The 10,547-nt window shown below is 40.2% G+C and overlaps 1 protein-coding gene across 2 annotated transcripts in view; it reads left to right on the top strand.

Annotated features, from left to right (window-relative positions):
• Positions 1–296: 296 nt before the first annotated feature.
• Positions 297–10,547, top strand: part of EIF4ENIF1 (eukaryotic translation initiation factor 4E nuclear import factor 1) — a 20,201-nt gene continuing 9,950 nt past the window's right edge. Inside the window, exons 1-7 of one of the 2 annotated variants that reach the window (XM_009696446.1) lie at positions 297–392; positions 3,682–3,755; positions 4,582–4,709; positions 5,279–5,574; positions 6,219–6,420; positions 7,682–7,857; positions 10,506–10,547. The exon at positions 10,506–10,547 is cut by the window's right edge and continues 118 nt beyond it. In XM_009696446.1, the coding sequence (XP_009694748.1) occupies positions 297–392; positions 3,682–3,755; positions 4,582–4,709; positions 5,279–5,574; positions 6,219–6,420; positions 7,682–7,857; positions 10,506–10,547 (1,014 nt within the window). The remainder of the gene's footprint in view (positions 393–3,681; positions 3,756–4,581; positions 4,710–5,278; positions 5,575–6,218; positions 6,421–7,681; positions 7,858–10,505) is intronic. The other variant, XM_009696447.1, reaches the window with a different exon arrangement.

The raw sequence follows: 10,547 nt of genomic DNA, 5'->3' as shown, positions 1-10,547 counted from the left end.
GATCTTTGTTGTGCTGAAGCCGCGTCGGAGCCCGGCCGCGGTTCTGGGCCGTGGGGCAGGTCTGGCCGGGCTTCGGGAGGGGGTCCGGTATTTCGGCGAGAGCTGCTTAGCCGGGGTGGGGGAAGCGCTAAGTAGAGAAAAGGCACTGTCAGGGAACGTATTTCTCATCTGTTGTATCTAAGTACTAAATAGTCTTAGGCTGGAAGGAAAATACACCCGCTAGTAATGTATGTCTTAATATCTGGTGGCTTGGTTTTGTTTTAATTAGGTCCGTGGTCAAAGGCTTTGAAGTAATCATGGATAAAAGAGGAGGCATAACAGAAACTGAAAATGGTGACGCTTTCCTGGAGTTGAACAGAATTACAACAAAATACCCGCATCGTTACACAAAGGTCAGCGCTCTCCCCTTTCCTCTTAAAGTTGTGCGTGGAGCTCTTGGCCACAGAAGTAGAGTGGGAGGTGGAGGCTCCTGCGAGAGGGAAGCAGTAAGGTGAAGGCTGGAAAAGCCTTTGCCTGGATTAGGATTTGCGAGGTGGTATGAAATGAGCAGCTTGTTAAATGTGATGTAGCTGTGCAATCCTGTCCTTGATAGACTTTTGATTCCCACCACCTTATTTTAATATCCGAGCACCTCACGGCAACTTCTGGAGACTGTAGGGACTGACGTATGTTGTTCTACCAGCTTTCTCAAGTACTTAGGCTTCACGGTTCTAGTTCTAGTTTTAGCAGTGTTCCTTTAAGAAGTTGACCAAAATGCTTCCTTATAGTAGATGTCACTTCCTTAGGACATATAGCACACCAGATCTCTTCAGGAGCTTTTATGTGTTTACTAAGATGCCTTTTGTAATCTTAGAATTGCTTGTATTTGGCTGCTGGAAGCCTAGGCACTTATGACTTCAACCAGTGCTTAGTGTTAAAACTTTAACACAGGTGCTTTTGTTTAGCTGTGATACCTAGATATATGTGTGAGTGGAAGAACAATAACTAAATAGCTTGCAAATAAAGATTCTTTCACTACCAAGTGAGTTTGTGCCGTGGGGTTTAAGGTTCAAATCTTAATTGGGATTTTGGTACCACTACTGAAAGATGCTTTTAGAAAGAGTTTAATGGTGGTTGATTTTCCCATTGCTGAAAGCTGTGGGAACAGGTGGTCGTTGCTTTGTGGAAATCTATTAAGATACTTTGCAACAAATGGTCTGGAGTGTGGAACAGGGTGAAACAGCGTGCTGTTGCCGACTGTGTTATCTCACTTGAGGAATTCTGAACTGTTAGCTTCCTGGTAGGTTGTTTTTTAAAAGAAAAAAATTATCACTGTGGCTCTGTTCTGTTGAGATAGTGGGGCTAGCTTATTTTAACTAGACATCAAAAATAAACCAGTGACTTCAGAATTGGCAAAACTTGTGTGGGAATAGCATGGCTTTCTGATTTTCTCTAACTTCTTGGAAAAGATGTGCATTTAATCTTCTAAGGTGCAAAGTATGCCATTGTTCAGACCTTGTTGTTCAATTAACTATAAAGGGAAGGAGAGGAGCTGTCTTTAAACTCTTGCCACTGGAAAAGCAGTATCTATACTCAGTGAGTCTTGCCTAACCCCTCTCAAGAGTGGTAACTGAATGCAGCTTGAAATTCTGGTTGCTTTTTTGGGTGGTATTCAGCTAGAGCTAGTGGTAGCTGTACACTGAAACGGATGCATTTGTAGCTTCAGTTTTGTTAATTTGGTACCTATAGTTTTTGATCAGGATGAAGTTTTAGAACTAGTGCCAGAAGGCATCTAGTCTTGTTTATCTGTTGGTTTCCAAGGAGTCTAAAGTCAAGAAACACCAGAAATCAATCTGTGTTAAAATACCTTGCATTGTATGTGTTTTTTACAAGTAGCCTCTGAAATATATCTGGTTTCGGGTGCTCATGTAATCAACATTGTAAGGCATTTTCACATGATCCAGTTTCCTATTAATTAGGGGTGGGAGGAACACTGTTTCAGGACATGTGCTGCTGCTTTGGAAAGAGGACTGATTTCCTTTAACAGTTTATATAGTTGGAAAAAAATTTGCTTATACTATGAATCCTTCTAGACAGTTTGAGTACAACTGTTTAACAACAACTAAACACACTTTTCCCCCACCCACTTAAAAGTACTAGTGTGTGAATTAAAAAAAAAAACCACCCAAAAACACACTCTGGAAGCACTGGTGTTAATCTCCTCTATTATGAGAGTCTTATATAGTCCAAGCTGTATTTTCTAGTTCTTTGGAAGCTGTTGCTTCAAGGGCGCTCAGCTAATGAGCGAAAGCCAAGAAACAATTCAAATTTTCCTCATTTCAGTGGGAGAGGTGCGATAGGATCTGATCGAGAGTCTAGGGACTCCCTCTTGTGGCCAACAAAATAGCCAACATCAAATCTGGTGGTGGACAGTGCTGTTAATACTTGTAACATCTGCATCAGGCTATGATAGTGTTACAGCACTGATGTTCTTCATAGATCAAGGGTTATTTTGGGAAGCTGGGGGCAGAGAGGCCAGTGTCTCTCCCTTTAATGGCACTCTTGCTGAAGACTAGTACAAGGTGAAGCTTGGATATATACGTATGTATATGTGTATGCATATTAAGGTTTTGTCCAGCTACCAAGCTGCCATCTGCAAACTTTAAAAGTATCAAGCTCACAGAGCTAATGAACTGATTTTAATCACATGGGCATAATGATGTAAAAGCTCTAGAGGATATTGTATTCTTGGGGAAAAAGGTAAAGAGTTCTTCAGTTAGGCTGATGTGTGATGTCTGCCGTTAGGATTTCATTATCCGTCCAGCTGCCTGCTGATTTCTGTGCAGTTCTGAATCAAGTCAGTACAGCTGGGAATGAGGCAGATTGGAGAAAGGTAATCCAGGGAGACTGAGTGAGTTTTAATTAGAAATGTGCATCTTGACTGCAGTGAAGTTAATGGTGGTTGAAAGCACTGATGGTCACACCATTAATAATGCTTTTTAAATGTAGCAAATTGCAGTGAGATTGTAGATTGATTACTAGTCTGCCTTGACTAACTGCTCAGGGGTGTGCAATAGTAAACTAAGGAGTGTCTTTGAAAGCTGGTAGAAAGTGGGAAAACTGAAGTAATCATTTGACATTGATTTGGCGTTGGGTAGAGTGGAGAGTTGTATAACATAGGCTTAAATATCTTGGAATTGGTGGTGGTCAGAAGTGGAAAGCTTGTCTGGAATTTCCAGATCTATATTAGTAACTGGTATTGTGGTAATGATTTTTTTAATCTGCTGAATCTTGTATAGCATTAAACATGACAATTTTGATTCCATCTGGAGAACTTAACTAGCTCCAGTATCAGTGATGCCTGTCTGGCTTATAAGCTGAACTGTCCGGGGAAGTGCATCCGTAAATACGTATGGTGTGAATGGCCTTTGAAGTGTGAAGGAGGACTGAACCTGACCTAGTAAGGCTTAGTGCTTCAGATAAGTGTTTGCTCAGTGGCCACTGGTAGAAAAACTGAAAAACAAACTTGCTGTCTAATGTCAACTTTTCACTGCAATATTTCACAGGAAATAAAACAACATACTTGGAAATGTCAGTTGTCAAATTAAAACACTAAATTGAACAGTCATCCTGGAATAGATCTTTTGGGTCACTTGAATCTTCTCAGGGTGAGAATTGGAACTAACTCCTTCCTTCTTCTAGGAGGAACTGCTGGATATTAAAGAGCGTCCCTACTCTAAGCAGAGACCTTCTTGTCTTTCTGAAAAATATGACAGGTATTTTCTTGATTATACAGAAACTATGTACATTTCTTTCAAAATAAAAGTTTAAATTGCAAAAAATTCTTAGCTAAGAAGTGCACGTATGTTGATGCAAGATGTATGTGTTAGAGTTTAGTGTATGACAGTTTTTTTTTTCGGAAGTACTGATCTACTAGGAAAGGCTTAATGCTCTAGCTAGGGATTTTGTGCTTTGAACAAAGATTATAACATGTGATCCAGCAGAAAACAACTTCACACAACACAAGTCTTACAGACTTGCAGGAAAACTACGAAGAATATACACGCCTGTATAGCACAGACTGATTAGGTCATGTGGCAACAAGCTGACTTGCTTGATGGATTACTCTCCCTTGTTGACAGTGTACTTCCTTTGAAAACAAAGGTGAGAGTGTTCTTGGCTTGTATTTAAGTTTGCTAAACAGCAGTGTTTTTACTATTCAGATTAATTTATTGTACAAGTAAGTATGAGATTGAGGTAAAATTTTCTGAATGCTTAAGAACAGCAGCATACTATCTACTTGAGAGATTTTTTCAGTGTACCAGGCAAACTTCACCAGTAACTAGTGGGTCAACATGTTCGTGTGTTGTCCCTTTTACAACCTGATGCTGAGTGTTATACTTCCTTACTGTAACAGAAGGGATCCAGAATACCATGTATGAGGTAATAAAGTATAGCAAGGCAAAGATGTAGAAGTTGGGTATGAAAGATGTTTCATTTGTGCAGATTGCTAGTCAGTGACTTGTAGGTTTTCAGCAGCAGTACTCTGAGTTATTTGTTAGACTACAAGTAGCAAACAGTCCTGCAATTTTATTTTCATAGTGATGGCATCTGGGATCCAGAGAAGTGGCATGCATCTTTATATCCGAGTTCAGGAAGAACTTCACCAGTGGAAAGCTTTAAAAAAGATTTGGATTCAGATCGGACTTCTCTTATGCGTAGGATAGTAGGTAAGTGCGTTCTTTTAGCACAAAACTCAAAAGTGAACATAGGCTGTTGGCAGAACCTTTCCTTTGGGATGACACGAATGAGACTTTTAGTCTTTCTGAAATTGTTTTGGCTGCATAGAGTAAGCGTCAAGGAAGTCTTGGTTGCTCTGACTATAGGCTAGTTTCTGGTATCCTGGTAACTTATCTAAGAACAAGCTTAGGTAGCAGTCAGTTGTTACATCCTGCTATTCTTGCTATATAATAGTAAATACATATGTAATAATGCAAGTGCAGGGGACATTTTTTTCTACAGTTCAAGACTGAGTACTTAGAAGGTCTATAGTGGGGAAGCAGGTACTTCCTAGGAGACTGCAATGATTCCTCAATATCCGACTATAAATTTAATTTTCCTCTGCACTTCCTGTGGTCTCGGCTAGATTAGCTTTGCAAAAACAAATCATGTGTGTTTTCCTTCAAAAAGTTCTGGGATAGCAGTAAGGCTATGGAACAGAAGGATGTTATACAGATAACTAACTTGTATTTACTAATATGTTAAATACAGTGCTTTTTGTGTGGTCTTTGACTTGTAGATCCAAGAGAAAGAGTGAAAGAAGATGACTTGGATGTAGTCTTAAGTCCACAAAGGCGAAGCTTTGGAGGTGGCTGTCATGTAACTGCAGCTATTAGCTCACGTCGAGCAGGGAGCCCGTTAGAAAAGGAGAATGATGGTGTCCGTGTCATTGGTGGCCGTAGGATTGGCAGTGGAAGAATTATCTCTTCTCGTAACTTTGATAAAGACCACCGGGGTGGTGAAAAAGACATACGTGATTCCAGAGATGCAAGAGATCGAGATCGTGAGAGGGACTACAAAGATAAACGCTTCAGGGTTTGTTCTTTCTTTTCTTGGTTGCATATTAAATCAGAGTTTTGGACACTTGGCACTAAAAGCAAGAGGGGCAGGTTAACTGCATACAGCAGTTAAGTGTTTCATGAAAGTAGGCCATTTCTTCTTAAAAGCACCTTTATGGTGTAAAGGGTGAGCACTCGGTGCTTCAAAAAATTAGTTTTCAGTCCTTTGGAGAGCTCAGCTGGGGCACGTCTAATACTGTGTATCTTACAGACCTTGCCTGTGGTAGACTTAATAGCAAGATATTCAAAAGTCTAATAGTTCGTTTGTAGTTCTTGACCTAGCAGTTGTCAGCGAGCATTGGCTTTAACCTCAGCAAGATGGAAGCTTTCCATGCTTTCAGGAATTCTTTTTTTAAGAAAGGAGGAACCACTAGCCCACATCTCAGGATACAAAACTGAGTTTATACAGGCACTTGCAGACCAACAGCCTTCAATGAAATGAAACAGAAATTCAACTGTGAAGTTTAAAATTTAAAAGCCTGCTGAGCATGCAGAGTGTGCATATAAACCTTAATAAATCCCCCAGAACTGGTGTGAAAAGGTTGTCACTTGCTTTGGAGGTCAGGGACGAATCTTGTGGAACAGCATTTTATGGTTAATGTTTTTAATATCCCACTTCAGAGGGAATTTGGTGACTGCAAACGTGTCTTTGGGGAGCGAAGAAGGAATGACTCTTACACTGAAGAGGAACCAGAGTGGTTCTCTGCTGGTCCTACAAGTCAGTCTGAAACCATTGAGCTCACAGGCTTTGATGATAAAATTTTGGAGGAAGATCACAAAGGGAGAAAACGTACAAGACGACGCACGGCCTCCCTAAAAGAAGGTAATGGCAAATTTGACAAAACCCTTGCTTGTCTGCTAGTATGGAATATTGCTGGATGTGGAGGTGACTGTTACAGATCCAGGCAAGTGTAAAGAATAATGCAGTTTACCAACTCTTATCTTCAACTTGCATAGTTCTTGGTCATCCTGAAGCACAAAATGTAAGGCCCATAATTGGTCTTTCAGATTGCAAATACCTTTAAGTGATAAAATACTATTTTTTCCAAAGGAATGGCAGGACTGAGAGGCTGGGATAAACCCTCAAATGGATGTTGAATGATAATGGGATTTTGTAGGTTATTACAAGGGTCTTGTCCACTTCTATATCCTGCTGGGTCCTAAACATTTGATTTAAACTAAGCTCATGCTCTGAGGTACTTAAGATATTTTTTTTTCCTTATAGTAATACTAACATTAGGAGCACCAAGTTGGACATACAGCTGCCAGTAATAAACTTTAAGCTGAATTTGGAGACTATATGAATTTGTCTGTAGTCATTGGACTTAGTCTACAATTATTACTATTGCAAAAGCTGTAGTATAAACTTATCTTCTCTCTTGCCTCAGAGGACTTAACACTAGATAATTCTGCAGGTGGACAGCCTAAACCTGAGGAGTTCAGGTTTAGTTGTGTATTCACTTAACTAAAATGGAGTATAGTTTCAAGCATACTAGGTTTGTAGTAATATCACAACTTTTTTTGCAGCACCCATGCAAGCTTGTTGAGTCTTTAAAATGACACGTGCTTTGCTCCTGCTGGAGGAGTAGGAGTGATACTTGTCATACATTGACAGTATTAAGAACTAATGTCAAGTACCAGCTTTTGGAGAGTCTGCTCTCTGGGACACCTAGGAAGAAGGCAGGAGCTGCCAAAGGATTCTTGATGGAAAAACAGCAGCAGCTGTTACAGTAACTTAACAGCTGTATCTGCTTGGTGCGTCATAACATCTGATATGTTCTGTGTACTTCCAAGGTTGATTGGGATGCAGTTGTTTATGCATCATTCAATGGCAATTCTTGCTTTCTTGAAGTAGATAGTTGTAATTACAGACTAGAAGCTCTGTGCTAGGAGTTCTAGTGGGTGCTAGTTTTTGTGGCAGACTGCAGCCAGCACGATATAACTGATGAAATATCACATAGGTGGCTAGATTACTTTGGTCCTATGCTCTACTTCCTAGGCAAATGCATTGACTGTTAGTTACTGTTCCCGCAGGAAGCAGTCAAGTTCAGTGACTCCGCAATCACTTGATTTTTCTTTTTAAGGCATAGAATGCAATGGTGGAGTGGCAGAAGAAGATGAAGTGCAAACTGTCATTGCCAATGAAACTCCAGCAGATCAAGAAGTTCCTAGGGAAGCTGTTCTACAAGAACCAGCTCCAGGAGAGTTTGACTTCAATGAGTTCTTTAACTTGGATAAGAGTGTTCCTGGCCTGGCTTCGGTGAGGTTTTGTTTCTTTCTTTTTAAGACTGGCTGTATTCATGAGGAGCATCTTTGCTGCTGCTGTATTCGGTGAAAGCTAAAACTTCTTGCTTTTTGGAAGTTGCTTTATGCAGCGTGTAAGTCTAAAATTTGCAGAGATTTAGCTCTGGAGTGATAGGATGTTACTTCTAAAGTGTTATCCCTGGGATACTGGCTCCATCTCCAAAGAAAGTATATGAGGCAAACTTGCTGATTATTTTTTTTCTTTTTCTTTTGATCATTACTTGAAGACTCAAAATCAGCATCCTGGATGGATCTTTCTTGGAAGTATTACAGATATGTTCAGAGAAGATTCACTGTATGAATTCAGAGTAGCTGAAAACAACCTTTTGCAGCCAAGTCTGGAAGTTGCAGCAAATGAATGTTTTGCGCAAGCTTCCTGGAAGGCAGTAAGCCTGGAGACACCTGATGAATATGGTCTCTGAGATATAGTTGAGTTGTTATCAATGCCAGGAATGTGGCTGAAAGGATGTATGTCTGAGAGAGTTTGAATCTTATTAGTTAAACCTCTGTATAGTGGCTAATTCATTACTTAGAACTGTTACTACTGAGTTGGAAAAACAACCGTAGCCTACTAGTCAAAAGCATGTTTAAACAATGTTATTGATGTGACTAGTAGACACTCTGTGTAGCCCAAGTCATATGTGGGATGCTGCTGATACCTAGGAGCTAGTAACAAGTCTGAAGAAAAAGGCTGATATCTGCACCACAAGTTTTTAACTCCAGCCATGATTTGATGGGGATTCTGGTACTTCTGTTGGTAGCGTGCAGTTCTTGAACATCTGATCTCTAGAGGTAATAGTGGATGGTTGATGTTCACTGGTTTTAGTCTGAAAGCTGTAACTGGTCTGTATGTTAGCATACTTTTTTCCTTTTCACCGCAAGAAGGGACAAGCAGGTCCAGCAAGTACTGTCTAAGCTTGGGCCTAATTCATAAACTGCTGACGTTTCTATTCTGACCTCTCCATCACTAGGAAGAAAAGCTAATCTTGACTAGTTTAGATGGTATAAGTGATTAGTAGGTAGAATCCGAGTAAAAAGGCTTAGTGTTGTAGAAAGGTAAATGTGTTTAAAAATAAAAATTCTATTCTGACAGCAAAGAAACAGACCTGATACACAGCTTAGGAATGTTAAGATTTAAACCAGGATCCTGACCTAGTCTTTAATGTGGAAAAGCTGCTTGCATTAAAAAAAGGTTCATCATATGGTGGCAGTAATTGGACAAATGCATAGTTGGAGGGTTTGTTTGCCCTATAGAAGATGTAAATGATGTGTCTTTAGATTTGAAAGTCTGATTTTCGGCATATCTGCAAGGTGGTGACTCCTTTCAAAAGCAGGGAATTCCCAAGTCACAAAGTATCTGCTGGTGAAAGTTCAGCGAGCAGATGTTATAATTTGTCAAAAAAGTAAGTTTATGACTAGCCAGAGCATATTGTAATACTTTCTTTGTATTGGTGATAAGCCTGTGACAAGTGTTAGAGTGGACTTGCACGTTTCCTGATGTAACTGTCTTAATTCTTATAACATGTTATATTCAAACAATCAAAACCAAATGGATCAATGCTATCTGGTTTTTGCTGTTGTAAATAGTGTTCAGTGCCCCTTGTTTCAGAGAAAAGCTTCTATGACAGAAGGAAGCTGTTCTTCCTTTTGTCTAAACATAAATGTGCTGCATGGTGAAACTGCATCTGTGCCTATTGAGCAGGCTTTTAACTGGATGCTGTCTTGCAAGCTGGGAGAAGCATTAGTTTGAGTTAAATTTTATGCACTGATTTTTAAATACTTTAACAATTAGCAAAGAAGTAAACAGTTGCTATAAACTGTAGTGACTTCTGACAGACTAACTCTATGAAGTACTGCCTAGTGACCTCAGTTCTGCCTGGAGGAAGGACGTGTTAGCTGCCAGTACTTTGCTGATGATGCAGACTCTGACTTGAAGAATGCGACCCTCTTCTTATTCCCAGAATAGTTCATCACTAGGACTAGACGACCTTTAAAGGTCTCTTCCAACCCTAACCATTCTGTGATCATGTGAAGTGCAAGCAAGTAGCCCTTAGCTACTGGCCTTCTCCACTGGCCCTTGTGGGATGCTCACAAGTCAGGGAGTAGTCTTTGCACTTCATTCCAGGCACTTTCCTTGGCCAGTGCTGGAACCGAATTGAATCATAATGGCAGAAAATCCAACGGATCAGAGTACTCCTTCTGTACAGTGACAGGGACCAGCCCTGAGCCATCTGACTGTCAGAATTACTAGTTGTTGTAATTTGTTTTAATTCCTGTGGCAAATGCTTCTCACTTTTTTGGCACAACCACTTTAAAATGGCATAGTTAATGGTCTTTGGATGCTGTGATTATGCTGCTTCAGTTTGAAGAAATATTTGGTGTAAATAAAAGATGTATGATGGGTTATGCTAACTGACTACATGCATGCTGCCATATTGGAAGGAAAAAAAGCAGTTCAAAGCTTTGAAACCCTGGGAGCAGCATCTAGTTGTCTGTATCAGAAGAATCTTGGTTGCATAGTAGAGCTTCTCAAAGATGTTGCTGATCTTGCTTCTGTAAAGATTATATCTTTCTTTTTCCCTCCCCCCCCCCTCCATAACCTAGATGATAGAGGATGTGCTGGGGGAAGGCTCGGTGTCTTCCAGC

Source organism: Cariama cristata, unplaced genomic scaffold (genome assembly GCF_000690535.1).
Source record: "Cariama cristata isolate BGI_N322 unplaced genomic scaffold, ASM69053v1 scaffold10333, whole genome shotgun sequence".
Lineage (NCBI taxonomy): Eukaryota > Metazoa > Chordata > Aves > Cariamiformes > Cariamidae > Cariama > Cariama cristata.
The sequence above is the reverse complement of the archived record's forward strand: the minus strand, read 5'-3'. Positions and strand labels throughout refer to the sequence as shown.